We start from the raw sequence: 15,953 nt of genomic DNA, 5'->3' as shown, positions 1-15,953 counted from the left end.
AGGAGGAGGAGGAGGAGGAGGAAGAGGAGGAGGAGGAGGAGGAGGAGGAGGAGGAGGAGGAGGAGGAGGAGGAGGAGGAGGAGGAGGAGGAAGAGGAGGAGGAGGAAGAGGAGGTTTCTCCAAGTCAGTGACACGGTGTCAGAGCTTCCACATCTTTAAATCCACTCATGGTTTCTGTCTTTCAACTAATTCCACAAAGCGTTGAGTCAGCAACAATCCAGATGTTGCTGATGTTGTCCTCAGTGAAAACCAGCTGATGCAGAAGGTTCTGACATTACACATGATTGGAGGAGGTTGTGTGTGTGTGTGTGTGTGTGTGTGTGTGTGTGTGTGTGTGTGTGTGTGAGTCTGTGTGCGTGGTGGACCTTCAGGCCCTGCAGCATCTGAAGCGGATCAGTTTGTGGAAGGCCTGCTTGAAGTCCTCGTTGGACATGGTGTAGATGATGGGGTTGATGAGGGAGTTGAGGTAGCCCAGCCAGGTGAAGATGTCGAACAGCTCCGGGTGGAAGCAGGCCTCACACACGGGCACCAGGAGGGTGTAGATGAAGAAGGGCAGCCAGCAGATGATGTAGGCTCCCAGGATGATGCCCAGGGTCTTGGTGGCCTTCCTCTCCCTGGCGGCGGAGATCCTCTTCTTCTCCAGCAGCGCGTCGGACACGGTGACTTTGACCTGGCTCACGCTGCAGGAGGTGGCGTCGCAGGAGGAGGCCTCGGTGGTGCCGTAGTTGAGGGAGGTGCTGGAGGCCACGGAGCCGGGCGAGTTGGTGATGAGGTGCGCGGAGGTCAGCCGCTTGCCCGGCCGGTGCGGAGCCTGCTTCAGGATCCGCTTGCGCGCCTCCACGTAGATGCGCCCGTACAGCGCCAGCAGCAGCAGCGTGGGGATGTAGAAGGCTCCGAAGGTGGAGTAGATGGTGTAGAAGATGTGGTCCGTGTTCACGTTGCAGCTGGTCACCTCCTCCGCCTTCACCTGGCGCCAGAAGAAGGGCGGCAGGGAGATGCAGATGGCGATGACCCAGGCGGTGAGCACCATGGCGGCGGCGCGCCCGGGCGTGCGCCGGGTGGAGTACTCCACCGCGGAGGTGATGGCCCAGTAGCGGTCCAGCGCGATGACGCACAGGTGCAGGATGGAGGCGGTGCAGCAGGTGATGTCCGAGGACAGCCAGATGTCGCACAGCACCTGGCCCAGGGTCCAGGTCCGGGACACGGTGTACATGGCGCTGACCGGCATCACCAGCAGCGACACCAGCAGGTCGGTCAGCGCCAGGGACGCGATCAGGAAGTTGGCCGGCGTGTGCAGCTTCCGGGACTGGGAGATGGTCGCGATGACGAAGGCGTTGGACAGCGTGGTGGAGAAGGTGATGAGGGCTAAGGTGACGGCCACGCCCACCCGGAGCGCCAGGTTGGAGTCCCGGTGGTGGGGGGGGCCCTGGGTGGTGTTGGTGGACAGGTTGAGCAGCTGGCTGAGGGGACCGGGGTCCTCCATCCTCCGGGTCGGTCCCTCCGGGTCGGTCCTCCGGGTCTGTCCTCCGGCTCGGTCCTCCGGGTCTGTCCTCCGGGTCTGTCCCCTGTGTCCCTCCGGCTCGGTCCTCCGGGTCTGTCCCCTGTGTCCCTCCGGCTCAGTCCTCCGGGTCTGTCCCCTGTGTCCCTCCGGCTCGGTCCTCCGGGTCCTCACTGCCCTGCGTCCTGCAGCCGGGAGGACACGGCTCTGCCCCCCCCCATCAGACCACAGGTGGTTCCCTGCTGACGCCTCGCAGCCTCCTCTTCTTCATCTTCCTCACTCATCCACCCGCAGCATCTTCCTCACTCATCAACTTAAACCTCCAGGGGAGGAAGAGGAGCAGAGGAGGCGCGGAGCCGCTTCTCCATCTTCATCATCATCTTCATCTTCACCCACAGTCCGAGAGACGGAGAGTCCGAGTCCCCTCAGAATGAAACCATCACAGTAATGTATATTAATAATAGTTCATAACGATAACAATTATTATTGTGATCAAATGTTCCGGCAGGTTTTTAATCCTCAGTCTCTCCGAACAAGTTCAGCGCTGCTGAGGAGAGACTCGCTCTTTTATACTGCTCTCTCTCTCTCTCTCTCTGTCTCTCTCTCTCTCTCTCTCTCTCTCTCTCTCTCTCTCTCTCTCTCCCCCTCCCTCTCTCTCTCTCTCTCTCTCTCTCTCTCTCTCTCTCTCTCTCTCTCTCTCTCTCCCTCTCTCTCTCTCTCTCTCTCTCTCTCTCCCTCTCTCCCTCTCTCTCTCTCTCTCCCCTCTCTCACTCTCCCTCTCTCTCTCTCTCTCTCTCTCTCTCTCTCTCTCTCTCTCTCTCTCTCTCTCTCTCTCTCTCTCTCTCTCCCTCTCTCTCTCTCTCTCTCTCTCTCTCTCTCTCTCTCTCCCTCTCTCCCTCTCTCTCTCTCTCTCTCTCTCTCCCTCTCTCACTCTCCCTCTCTCTCTCTCTCTCTCTCTCTCTCCCCCTCTCTGTCTCTCTCTCTCTCTCTCTATCTCTCTCTCTCTCTCTCTCTCTCTCTCTCTATCTCTCTCCCTCTGCCCCCCCCCTCTCTCTCCCTCTCTCTCTCTCCCCCTCCCTCTCCCCCTCCCTCTCTCTCTCTCTCCCTCTCTCTCCCTCTCTCTCTCTCCCTCTCTCTCTCTCTCTCTCTCTCTCTCTCTCCCCCTCCCTCTCTCTCCCTCTCCCTCTCCCTCTCCCCCTCCCTCTCTCTATCTCTCTCCCTCCCTCTTTCTCTCTTTCCTCTCTCTCTCTTTCCTCGCTCCCTCTGCCCCCCCCTCTCTCTCTTTCCTCTCTCCCTCCCTCTTTCCTCTCTCCCTCCCTCCCTCTGCTCCCCCTATCTCTCTCTTCCTCCATCCTCACCCCCCCTCTAATTTTCGAACACTGAAATAACTCTTCATTATTTTTATTTTAGCAGTACAATATGTGTCTCATTTCTTGAAGACATACTGATATTGATTGTTGCAACATTCTGTGAAACTGTTTATAATTTATTTATATAACCGAATCGTTTAGTGTGAATGAGCTCTTCACTGTAATTCATTATGTAACCCAGATCTCCTGGGCCTGAGTTCGTAAACACAAAAAAATGAATATGATCCCAGAAGAATATTTGAAACTAATCTTATCTATTGTTTAAATTCCTCTAATTAATATTAAAGACCACCACAACTGTATTTAAGTCAAACCCTTCACAGGTGTTTATTTACAATATGAAATAAATGAAATTGTTATGAGCTCCTCTCTCAGGAAGTAAAATATTTACAAAATAAATGCACAACAATATGAAATGTAACTGAGGAATGTTCTCAAATGCACAAAATAAAATACAGGGTCTCTTTAAATAGTTTAAACCGTTCTCAATTTACCCTTTAATTCACTAACAAGGTTAAATAAAATCTTTACCTTTCACATGTCTCTGAATCAGCTAAACTTATTAACTGTACATATTATATTTATTACATTTTATCCCGTATTTATCCTTATTTTAACTACTATTTTTAATAATATGAACTTATCTAATTATCAGGAACTTTCTCTTTTAATACAACATTTGTTATGCTATTTTGAGATACATTTTATGCACTGTATCCTAGTGATTTTTATACAGGGCTACAATTATTATTGTTTTTATGTTATTTTAGTAAACAAACAAAATCTCTTTTTTTAAAGTTATAAATTGTATCTGTCATAAACAGATCGAGACGTCAGAGTCCGCGTCATTTTATAGCTAAGTGTAAACCTGAAGTTGTCACTGCTCTCTGGTGGACAAACTGTGTAACTGTTTATTATTGATCTTTATTATTTAGTCTATACCTGTTTCTATTCTTCAGCATTCAAATGTTTGTCTTTTCTTTTGTCTCGATGCGTGTGTGTTTTAATAAACTTTCCTCCTGCAGATCTCCCCCAGGGTCCAGAATCTCCTTCACATCCATGAAGCCCGAGTCAGAACTGTTGCCTCTCAGGATGTCGGCCAGAGAGGATCCAGGGTCAAGAGGTCACTGCTGTGAGGGGGAGCGATGACTGAGGTGTGAAGGCCAACCGACTCTGATCACCACTTGAGGAAGAGGCCGGGGGTCAATGGAGGACAGATGAAGCAGTGATGATGTTTTCTTGTTTGTTTCACTGAGAATGAAGGTTTTCTGCACAACTTAGATTTTACTTTATTTATTTTCCTTCCAGCAAAGCACGTTCATCCTCCTGTTCCACAAAAGTGGGGTTTTATTCATAAATCATTCATCAGGCTTTATTTCGCCCTCGCCGTGTCCTCGCTGCACGTTGCGTCCACACAGCTCCGGTGGAGGTTGTATTGATCTGATTGGTCGAGCAGAGAGATGAGTCACAAAGCAAAGCTCCTGGCTCGGCGCTGACCTTCACCTGCTCCGTCCTGACCGGTGGAGACGAGGATCCTGGGAAGGAGAACGGCCTCGGCCCGAGAGAGAGGAACTCTGCTTCCAGCTGCTCTCACTGTGTGATGAAGAAGGTTTTCAGCCTCTGTGTATTAATATGTATTATTAACATTTGTACATGAATGTTTCAGTGAGAAAACTTTTTTAGAAAGTGTTAAAATCTTCTTCTCCTGTAGTCTGTGTATTCGTATATATATATATTTGTACATATGTTTGTTTTAGAGTATATAGAATAAAGTATATATTTAAAAAGATGAAGACTATTATGAGTGTGACAACTTTGAATATAAATTAGGCTAAACATTTATTTCATTTAGGCTGAATATGATGTGTATTTATCTTTTAAAAGTGCTATTTCTGCCAATATTCTGTTAACATAATTAAAATAGTTTTATTGTGATGCAAAGCTTTTGTTCTTGTATTTAATATTTTGTCAATAAAATAGAGAATGATTCCTCACCAGTGACTGAAAGTTCGTTTTAAAAATAAATCCATATTACATAAAAATATGAATCAATATTCACTCGTCTATGAACTAATGAAAATAGAAGTTTAAAGAAGACATTTTAATCTTTAACCTGTTAGAAATAAAATTAATACTGAGATAAATAGGTGATTATTAGGTAGAAATAATGATAGAATCATAATTAGTCAACAATAACAATAATATGAATGAACCTGTTAAGAGTTAATTAAATACAACGGGCTGGTGTCATGGCGGACTGGTCCGGGTCACACAACCTGCCGGGTCAAAGGTTCCGGGGTCACACCTGAGTCCAGCTGGAGCTGAGCTAGCATCGGTTAGCCTGAAGCTAACGTGTGGATGGAGGTTAGCAGGGGGACAGAGGCCGGGGGATGACGAGTGGAGACGCTTGTTTAAAAGGTAAATTACAAAGTTCACAGTGAACATTAGATTAATATGAAGATTTATTTCTACTTCTGTTGCAACGTTGTTTAGCTAGCTGAGCATAGTTAGCCGCTAGCTTTGCTAAGCTACTCGCTAGCTGTGCTAAGTTAGCCACTAGCTGCATAGATGGCTAGCTGTGCTTAGCTAGCCGCTAGCTGTGCTAATGTGACGTCAGACTGGCAGATTATACTCATTAATTATGGTCATTAATAATCAAAACACAACAGCAGATTAATTTGTTTTAGCTTCTACAGTTTGAGATCATTGTAATTAATCTGATTTGATTGATTATCAAATGTAGCTTAAAGAACATTTTCATGTTTTCTTCAGGTGATTCATTAACCAAACCTTAAACTAAATTAGTCAAATAAATTACTAACAGATGAATTCATGAATAACCTGAAGTCAAAGCAACTTCTAATGGTTTGATTTCATGGTTTGTTACAGTGACCTGAATGAGTGTTTACAGACAAATAGATAAGTGAGAAACAGATTCATATTAATTATGATAATAACCTTGTCACAGACTTTAAAGTTGTTATGAGAGTGAACTTTATATAAAAGTACAGTCGTTCTGGTAAGAAAAGGACCAGGATCTGCCACAAGGTGATGACAACAATTAACAAGTATTATAAATATAAATCTTACACAAACTCCAAATGCAGTTTTCTGCAGATAATTCTCTTGATTAAATTGTTTTGTCTATGAACTGTCAGAGCCCAGCTTGTTATTTCAGTAAGTTTTTAATCATAAAAAGTGGCGGGGGGGTGGAGGTCGAGGTGGAGGTTAAGTGATGTCGTGACCGAACCTCCCTCTGCTGCGGTGAACCTGAACTGGAAATCATTACCCGTCACAATTCCTCTATTGATCTCCTTCTTCACCATCGCTCCTCCTGACAGGCGTGAGTCCGCTGCTGCAGTTCTGCACCAAGGCCCAAGTGGCCGTTGCCGTGGCGATAATAAAGAGCCGGCCGGCGGGCATGAGCGGCCGCGAGCACGCCATGGCTCTGCGCTCCCGGCTGAGGAGCCAGGACCACGGCTGGAGGGAGAAAGCCCAGGAGCTGGAGCAGGAGGTGCTGAGGCTGCGCCAGGAGCTGATGATCACCAAGGTGACGGCGGTAGCACGGAACGCCACGAAGACGCCAGGTAGGCTCCTCCTCACGTACACAGCTGGTCACTGGAAACAAGAATATCAGATATTCACCATCAAACACTGCGTCTGAGGGACGGGAGATAAATGTTGCATTTAGTTTCTGGTTTGTGATTTTCTATCCTTGGAAAGTTGAGGTTTCAGATGAATCCACTCGGTGTCCTGAAGACACAAGAGCAGCCAGAGAGAAGTGGACTCATGTCAGAACTTCACCTTGATAAAGACAGAAGCTGTTCTCAGACCTGGACCGTTTCTGTAGAGTTTGTGTTTCACATGTGAAGCAGCAGCAGGAGATGGTCCGGGTCCGACTCGCTCACAACAACAGGAACATGGGGGGGGGGGAAGTTCCATCAAATGTCCAGAGCAACTGGCTCATGTGTTCTCTAGAGCAGTGGTTCTCAACCTTTATTCAGTGATGTATCCCCTGTGAATTTTTTTTCCAGCCAAGTACCCCCTAACCAGCGCAAAGCATTTTTTAGTTTCGCTGTGTCTGATTTATTAAACTTTGTAACTGCACTTTCAAATTTCAAACATTTGAGAATACATCAACAAAACATTTAAAACTCCATCCATGTGCATAACATTGCTAATTTGTAGTGGTCTCTCTTGAACTACTTGTAAATAAAAATATTTAATGGGTCTTGGTTTTTTAGGATGATGAAAATGAATAGCCTACTGAATATACTATTCAGTTTATGAACTTACACTTATATTTTATTGAATATTTATTAAATAACTATTTTTAAAGGAATTTTCAATGGACACTTATTTTAAATAAATACATTTATCTCAAGTACCCCCTGGAGTGCCTTCACGTACCCCCAGGGGTACAAGTACCCCCATTTGAGAACCACTGCTCTAGAGTTCAGTGAAGGTCTGAAGCAGCAGCAGACGATCAGAATCAGAATCAGAATCAGAAAGGATTTATTGCTAAGTAAGTTTACACCTACCTGGAATTTTCTTTGGTAAATAGGTGCATACATTTAACATAAAGCATAAAAACACAATAACTACTTCACATAAGAAAGAAATAACTGTATATAAAAAAAATATATATATATATACAAGATATAAAAAGTTAAATAAAAAGTAAAATGCAAAACAGTCCGGGTCCGACTGGTTCACAACAACAGGAACATGGGGGGGGGAAGTTCCATCAAAAGTCCGGAGCAACTGGCTCATGTGTTCTCTAGAGTTCAGTGAAGGTCTGAAGCAGCTCCACAGACGCTTTGCTGAATCCTTCAGTGAGAGGAGAAGACGTCTGAAGGACGGACGCCGTCTGACACGAGTCCTCAGGGGACAATCTGTCCTGAACGCTGCTAATGATCACGCTCATAATGCTCATGAATGTTGATTCGTCAGGTTTCAAGCTGAACGTTCTAATCGCTTCTCTGACAAGGATGAAGTCTCTGTTTCCTCTCAGCAGATTGATGAGGACTAGAGGAAAGGGTTTCAAGCGGTTTTTAGAAAGTTCAATCATCTGAATTTCTGGCCGTCACACTCTTAAATATGTTAAAATATATATAATTAGTCTTTTGATATGTTATTTTTTAATGTTAGCGTCCATTAAACTCTTCTCTGCTATAAAACAAGTTTATTTGGGTCTTTAAGAGAAATGTTGTGGCAGCATGAGTGAACAAGGCAGATGACTGTGATGTCCTGGTGATACGACAGTTAATAAAGTCATTGATAGATTTCAGTTTCCATCAGTATGACCTTGAAAATGTTGTTTAACTCGAGTTCTGTTTGTGTTAAAACGTCTCATAAAGACTCGAGTGCAACTTGGTGAACTCTACAGGAACCCAGTTTATCGTTCATTACGCTCTCAGTAGAGAATGAGTCATTTTGAATCCATGCTCCGTATAATAACACTCACACTGGTGTAAATATTGTTCTCTTTATGTCGCAAAACACTTGTGCTTCTAAATCTAAAAGCTCAAGGCTGATGTGAGACGCTTCAGCTCAACCTGTGAAAATGAAAATCAAGGTCCAGCCGCTCTCAGATTCATGTGGTGAAACACCAATCATTTTAGAAGAAAATGTTCCTCTTTTAAAAAGACGTCTTTAACTTCCTGCAGGGATTTCTGAGAAACAGCAGCAACAGACAAAATGTCAGAATATAACTTTTATGTGAAGAATTGTTGGTCCTCATGTTTGGATGTTTATGGTTTTGTGTGAAAAGAAAAGTCTATTTGAGTTTAAACCCTGAGACGCACGTCCGTCAGTTCTCAGGTTAGAAGCAGCTTCTCTCTGATCACAGGGAGGATTCTGAAAATGACTGTAATTATGTGCTTTAATAGTTCTGATATAATTATGACTTTTAATTGACATGATTCTAATTGTGTCTCTTCTGTTGTATTTTCAGTCTTCCTGTCATTTCTTAATAAGCTTTGTCTTCTCATAGATTAAAAAAGGAAATAGACTGTAAGCCAATGCAGAAGTGATTAAATGGCCCTAACACTCATTATATGCTTCCTGTGCATTGTCAGTCAAATGTGAAATCTATATAGTTTGTATCATCTTAAAATAAGTGTCGGTTATTTGATCTTTTGTGAAATATAAAACCATAAACAATCTATGAGGATGAAGCTTTGGATCAGACACAGATTAAATCTGTATACGCAATAAAAATAGCTGTATGGATTTTGAATGTGCTTTAATTAGTCACAGTAATGAACTTTACATTGCTGTAGTTGCACTGGGTGTGGATCCAGAAGTGAAAGTGTTTAATAATCATAAAGTTGTTTTGGTTGGACTCCTCCAGGTCAGCACGCTGCAGACGAAGCTTCTTCACAGGATCTGTTCGGTCCTTCACAGCCGCAGCCTGACTGTGACTCAGCGACTCCTGAGCTCCTCCAGGAAGACCCCCGGCCCGCCGCTTCCCCCCCGCAGCCGCCAACAGCCTCCAGTCTCCATGAAAGAGCCATGCACCCCCACGTGCACTTCCTCCAGGCGCTGTGCGCCCTGCACCGAGCAGCAGGAGACCAGCGAGGCCTGGAGGCGCTGTGGTTCAGCCCTGACGGGGGGGCTGGCTCCGTGCTGGCGGACTCCGTGTGCCAGCTCCTGCACTCGGTGGCGGTGGCGTGCCGGGATCCCCCCCCGCTGGGGCCGTGTGACCTGGTGCTGCAGGCCTGCCGGGTGGCGGCCCGGGCCATGGACCTGTTCTGCTCCCAGAGGATTCCGTCTGCAGAGTTCCTGAGGCGTGTGGAAGGTTCTCTGAGCGACCTGACGGCCATGCTGCTGCTCAACCCGCCCGGCAGGGTGAGTCCCCGGCGCCACACAGACGCCATGTTGGCCTGCGCACAATAATTCATAATTAATTAGAGCACGGTGGCAGCACACAATGAGCTGGGGAATTAACCACAGTTAAACCGGGCCAATGAATGTGTCAATAGGATAATGAAGTAACATAGAACATGTGCACTTCATTAAACACAAGTGTAGATTATCAAATTAGTTGTAATAACCGTGACTCAGTTGTTCCCATGACAAGAGGCTGAAGTGTTATATGATTTTATATTTTATTAGAAGTGATGGCAAAGAAAGTTTGTTTTTGTTTTACATATATGACGTATTTCCATTTTTCTCAAGACAATAACGGGTGGTTATGAGACCTGTATTATTCATGTCCTTCAGTGCACATGCAGCAGCAGCTCTTTAACATTGTGACACCTTTTGACATCTGGTTATTTCTCAGAGAATAATTCATGGCTCGTGGAACAAAGCAAAGCGAGGATTGATTTGACTGAAGTGTCTGTTGGGCCTTGGTGGAGGAATGAGCTCCAGTGAGTGAAGCTCTAGTTGAGACAGAACCAGCAGCTTTCAGCCTCTGTGCTGGATCATCTGAATCCTTCCTAATGACTCTGGCAAGGTTGTTTTCACGATTAAGTAAAGTATCCTCGATTATTGGCTTTAACCTTCACTAAAGCTCCATAAACCCTAGTGTTGCCTCCGCCTCCATCATGAAGCCCCTCGCGGGCCCACACATGTTCCTGTCATGACAGCGGCTGGCAGCTGGGAAGTGGAGATGAAAGTGAGTCTGAGCTGAAGAGGATGAACTTCTTGAGGCTTACCCTCCTCAGACGGCTGCAGGAGAAACATCCCTTCCTGTTTCTGTCGACTGATGGAGAAGAAATTGGAGTTTCTCTACGGCAGCGTTGCCGAGGATGTCGAGCGCTTGTCAGAGAAACGGATGATCTTAGTGAGGAGGGTGTAATTTAAAATGAATGACCTCTTCGATTAGAACCACACTTCATTTGTCTCCGAGAAACTTGAATGCCCACAGAGGCAAGTTGTCTCGGAGCCGGAGGACAGGTTACTTAAGAGCCAGACAACCAATCACTGGAATGTGGATTGAATTAGAAACAAAGGGACCCATTAGCTCACTGAGCCTCACACTGAGGATAGAGGCTGTGATTCATCATGATGTAGAGGAAGCGTGTTGAATCCATAGATCCAGAAGTGATGATGTGTGTTTTTCAATTAACCCACACTATCAGTCTAACACTCAATTAAACCAGTGAGTTTACTTTAATGTAAGAATAAGAAAAATGGCCAATTCTCATAATATTCGCCTGAAAACTAAGCTCACCAAATTGATATGGAAATGAAAAAGCTTTGACATTTGTTCACTTCTTGTCCGACAGGTTATAAACAATGTTTTAGGACTTTTTTGGCGTTTAGCTTTTTATTGATAGGACAGAGTTTCTAGTGTGAAAAGGGGAGACGTGCAGAAATCATGGGACCAGACTGGTTTGTCCTTCCTGCCTGTTCCATGTTTCCTCCTCTGGTCAGAAAGACGTACCAGTGTGATACGTCTGTGTGGATGGTAAAAACGTTACGAGCGTGTGAAACTTGCAGAAACCTCCACACGGAACCGACGGAGCAGAACACTATCTCAGAGACGTGCACGTTGTTTTGGTTCATTATGAAGCTGCTGTTCTGAGAGATGATCAGACCTACTCGTTAGCATAATGAAAGCAAGCAACCTTGGAAGATTCTCTGGCGCTGCCTGACCGGTCCTGAGGACACCGTGAGTCTCCAGCTGCTTTTCATTCCATTGACTTGTTCAGTGTGAGCTGGAGTTTTCCAAACAACGTTTCTCAGAGAGGACAGTGTTTGTTCAGCTGAAGTCGGCAGGTTGGTATGAATCTGTGGTGTTTACCTGTGTCGGGCCTCCTGCCTCCTCGTCTCCTCTGCTGCAGCCTGATGCTGATGGAGACTGAGCAGCTCCGTCCTCCCAGTGTCTCCAGAGACACTAAGGGACGTAATGAATTAACTGTGTGCAGCCACTGAACCGCAGCAAACACACTGAAAGAAAGAGAAGCTCCTACAGGCCGGTGTCTTCACCGGGTTCATGGCTGACGGCTCTGGAACAAACCCAGACTCCCAGGAGACTTTCCACTGAATTAGTTTAGAAGCTCTTCTGGAGGAATTTGTGTTTGTGGAGAGATTATATCGTCTAAAAGTAAAAATCACCTCTTTGATAGTATTACTGTTTGATATCACCAATCTGCGACGCTCATTGCATGTGTAATTAATGTTTCTGATTTGCTCTTCTGATGTTCTCTCCTAAAGCTCGCCTCATCCTTTGGTTCTGTTTAATTTTCTCCCAGAGTGAGCATGGACAGGGCCTGAGTGACGGGGTGAGGACTCTGAGTGGAATGTGGGCTCATGCAGCCGGAGAAAGCTTTTAAAATGTGATCATTGGGCTGTGGGTGATGCACGGGTCGGCAGACTCCGAGCTCCTCATCGCTCTCCGGCGTGTGGAGGTCGCCGTGCCGCGAGAAATTGGTTTCTGTGCCTCTTGTGTTATGGATGAACCGTCGTGGGGCGGGTGACCTGCAATTCTTTAAGGCAGCTTCGGAAAAAACGCTTTATCACATTGATTCTGTGGAGCTGGCTGTGAAAACCTGATGATATCACTTTTCTGTTTGACATTACGTAACAGTTCTTTAAAAACAACAAAAATACACACGTATACGCATCGTACAACCAAATGGAGCTCGAGGACCTGTACACAGCTAATGATCGTAGAGGTTTCCAGACGAAGCCTCTTCAGCTGCTTTCAGGGATCGATGGTGAAATCAAAACTCTGCAGGTTCTCAGTGATCACACTTCAAACCCCTTCAGTGGTCGAGCTTCATCATATCACAGGCAAATGTATGTTTTCAGAGATTTGAGCCTATGATCAAACATTAAACTGTCCGTAGCCTCCGTGGACGTCAGTGTGTGAGTCACCTCTACACACTCGTCCACACTAGGGGTGTCACGATACCAAAAATTCAGTAGTCGGTGCCAATACCAGTAAAATAACACGATTGTCGATGCCAATTTCGATACCACGGTAAAAAAAAAGTGCATTATTTGGATGTTGTTAATGTCATATACGGTAATTCAATGTGCTTGCGCTGCGCATATACTGAGGGTTATACGGTAGTTGCGGACGCATGTGAGTGACGCTTTGTTGTGATACACGTTATGCATTAAATGATACATCTGCCTCACGCCAGGTTTACACCGGACGCTGAAGCGACGCCAAAGCGACTCGTAAGCGCAGCACCAAGCCTTAATTAACAGCTGGCTCCCATCCACTCCCAGGCGCCGCTTCAGCTTCCGGTGTAAACAACCAAGTGCCGGCGCGCTAGGGATTAGCGCTACGCGGCGGCGTTGCTTCCGTGTCCGGTGTAAACCCGGCGTCAAACGCAAAATACTTCCATACACGACTCTTTGTGCCTTTTTAATAAACAAGTCGAAGTGGGGCGAACGCCGCAGTTGCCGTCTTGGTTTTCAGAATGTAAACGTCGACTAGCGCAGCACCGATGCTAATGCTAAGTTGCTAACAGCTGCTGGCATCGAAGCTGACGGTGCCTACGGTACTTCAAAAACTTGGGCATCGTTTTGTTATCTTAGTATCGACAGGTATCGTAGGTATCGGTTCTCGTGACATCCCTAGTCCACACATATCAGAGCTGTGACTTTGACCTCCGAGCTTTGTGTCTTGCACCTCACTAAGCTTCTCTACGAGCAGTTATCAACCTCCTCATAATATGTCAATCCGCCTGCCTTGTAGCTTCCTCTGTGAGGGCGCTGCAGAGGACTTTGATGATGATGGCGTTGATGAACTCTTTATGTGTCTGACGCCCGGTGAACACTCCATCACTGCCCGTCAAACTGATTGTTTGAGACCGTGCAGACATTGACGGGGAGGTCAGAGAGGACGGGCGGGGGGGTAATTAGAATACTGAAAAGACTCGTGACAAGATGAAGAGCCAGCTAGGAGAGAACCCCCCCACCACAGGGACACCAGTCAGATATCCTGACACCAGACTAATCTATTAAACACGCTGCTGGAAAACAGTTTTATATTTGTAGTGGGATCGGATTGTCAAGGATTTAGTGTCTTCATGAGTCGCTGAAATGAGATGTGTCGAATTTCTTCTCTCGGGTCAGTGGAGTTAAATTATTTAAAGTTAAAACATGGAACTCCCATCACAATGACTAATTATATGATCGTCTCCAGTGATTGACCAGAGCGACCATTTGATAATACAAGGAACTGTTTCTAAATGTTATTGTTTAATCATTCAGTTGTTTGAGACGTAGTCTGATTCCTTTCTGATCATTAAGCTCGTTTACCACATTTCAAAGTGCTGATGACCTGAACATCACCGACAGGCTGCTGGAGCATGATGGGAAACCCCCTGGTCCGTTGTTCGGATGTTTTCCTGCCACATTCCTCCTGTTTCAGAGACGCTTCCCTTCAGACAAACAATGAAACCTTGAGGAAATGTCAGCAGAGTGCGTTCGCTCTGAGTGTGTTCCATCTTGAGTAATATGGCGAGCAGCTGCAATTCACCAGCGGCGGGCTCAGCCTTCAGAGCTGCTGTTATTCCTGCCTCATCTTCTCTCACACACCTGGAGATGTCACAGGGCGAAGCAGAGAGGACGAGCGGCTCAGACACTGAAATTGCGGATCTTGAATCCGAAGAGGCGTCGTTCAAATGTCACTTTCCCACAGTGTTGAGCTTCAAGACGTAATCACCTCTCGGAGGGGAGAACCCTGAGTGGCCTGATAAACACCCTCCTCCTGTTCACCCTGTCACCCTGTCGTCCACGGGAGGAACTGTTATTACCTTCTCCTGTGTTGGATCCAGTTCGTCTCAGGAGCAAACCGAGCGCTCGATCTCTGCTGCTATCGCTCCATCAGACAGCGCCGGCTGGAGGTTCACAGCGTCGGCTGGAGGTTCACAGCGTCGGCCTGTAAACACGGAGAATGGCTTCATCACTTTGTCTTATAGAGACTGTCTGGTCATGAACCCTCAGTGAGGAGCGGGTTAACGCCATCTCATCAGACACATTCAGAGGTCATGCACAGAAGAAGTTAAGGCTCTTATATACTTCTACGTATCCGTTTCTCGGAGAGGTCTCAGCGGGAGACAAAGAGTCTTTTTGATTTTTACTTCTCCGACGACTATCCGTCTAAAAACAATTCCCCGCCAAACCCATAGGTGGCGCAACGGAAGACGAGCTCAGAAGCCTACCCCATCTGGCGTAGAAGAAGTCCACGTTTGTTTATTTCATCTCCTCCCTGCTTTCCTCCCACACACTGAACCATGGCAACTAACAGAACTAAATAAAGTGACACCCAGCGGGTCAAGATGCTGATGTAATCGTTTCTTAGCGCAGCGGTTCCCCGGTCTTGTTTCCGAACTGTGTTGCTGATTCCACAGCTTGAATCTGCTTGAGGCTACATGTAGCTAGAAGCTACCCGGAGCTAGCTCCCCCCCCAGCTTCCACACACAGTCAGCAGGGACTCCCGACACTAACTACTACTACCCAGTGTTTGCTTCTAACCTGACGGTATTATAGAAACAGTGTCATGATAGAAGTGGAATTAAAGTCGTGACGGCGGGTTCTTGCACTGTTACCACCGCAGTTAGCATGGTGGCTAGCCTAGCCCGCTAGCCTAGCCTGCTAGCGCCGTTTTGAAAGCTCGTTATAACCGTCTGTGACCGTGCACACATGACCTCAGTGCTCTAACGAGCCACCGTCAGCCGGACAACTCCGCTGGCTTAACACACACGTCACATTAATCGTAGAATCATAGTTGTGTTCGTGTTTGTTGCTACATGTAAACAGAAAGTTTGAGGTCCGGAAATACGGAAATGACGTCATACGGAAATGATGTCCTTCGCGGACCAATCACAGCCAAGAGCGGTCCGTCGGGTCTCCAACATGAAGACGGATAGTTAGAAAAATCAGACGTGTACGAAAAGCTGTCGGAAGCATTCGGAGAGGACGTTTCACGACGGATAGGGTGGTCTTATCTGTCTGTAATAGAAACAACGGAGAGGCATAAATTGGCCTTTAGAAATAAAGTACGAGGAACAACAGTCGAGGCCGGTAGTCGGACATTGTTTTGGTTATTGAGACTCTGAGCACATTGAATTCATGAAAATCTATGAAGTACAGTCTCAGCTTTGCTTTGCAGT

The 15,953-nt window shown here is 46.3% G+C and overlaps 2 protein-coding genes across 2 annotated transcripts in view; one reads left to right on the top strand and one right to left on the bottom strand.

Moving 5' to 3' along the window:
- Nucleotides 1-367: 367 nt before the first annotated feature.
- On the bottom strand, nt 368-1,884 carry LOC133024790 (5-hydroxytryptamine receptor 1B-like). Its single transcript, XM_061091961.1, has 2 exons — nt 1,819-1,884; nt 368-1,705 (listed from the first exon to the last, which is right to left on the bottom strand). The coding sequence occupies exons 1-2, from the start codon at nt 1,882-1,884 to the stop codon at nt 368-370; spliced, it is 1,404 nt and encodes a 467-aa protein (XP_060947944.1).
- A 3,333-nt stretch (nt 1,885-5,217) lies between these two features.
- mei4 (meiosis-specific, MEI4 homolog (S. cerevisiae)) overlaps nt 5,218-15,953 on the top strand; it is a 36,066-nt gene continuing 25,330 nt past the window's right edge. The window contains exons 1-3 of the mRNA XM_061091960.1: nt 5,218-5,286; nt 6,210-6,455; nt 9,224-9,720. Coding sequence (XP_060947943.1) covers nt 5,259-5,286; nt 6,210-6,455; nt 9,224-9,720 — 771 coding nt within the window. The 5' untranslated portion in view covers nt 5,218-5,258. The remainder of the gene's footprint in view (nt 5,287-6,209; nt 6,456-9,223; nt 9,721-15,953) is intronic.

The sequence above is a fragment of the Limanda limanda genome, chromosome 18 (genome assembly GCF_963576545.1).
Source record: "Limanda limanda chromosome 18, fLimLim1.1, whole genome shotgun sequence".
In the NCBI taxonomy this organism is placed as follows: Eukaryota; Metazoa; Chordata; class Actinopteri; order Pleuronectiformes; family Pleuronectidae; genus Limanda; species Limanda limanda.
Note: the sequence above shows the minus strand (reverse complement) of the source record. Positions and strands in the feature narration are given on the sequence as shown.

Excerpts from the sequence above, each read along its gene's own strand:
- LOC133024790 (XM_061091961.1), bottom strand. The coding sequence starts at position 1,884 with ATGAAGATGATGATGAAGATGGAGAAGCGGCTCCGCGCCTCCTCTGCT. Across the intron at positions 1,706-1,818 it reads CTCCTCTTCCTCCCCTGGAG|AGCCGTGTCCTCCCGGCTGC; the intron begins GTTTAAGTTGAT and ends GGGGGGGGGCAG.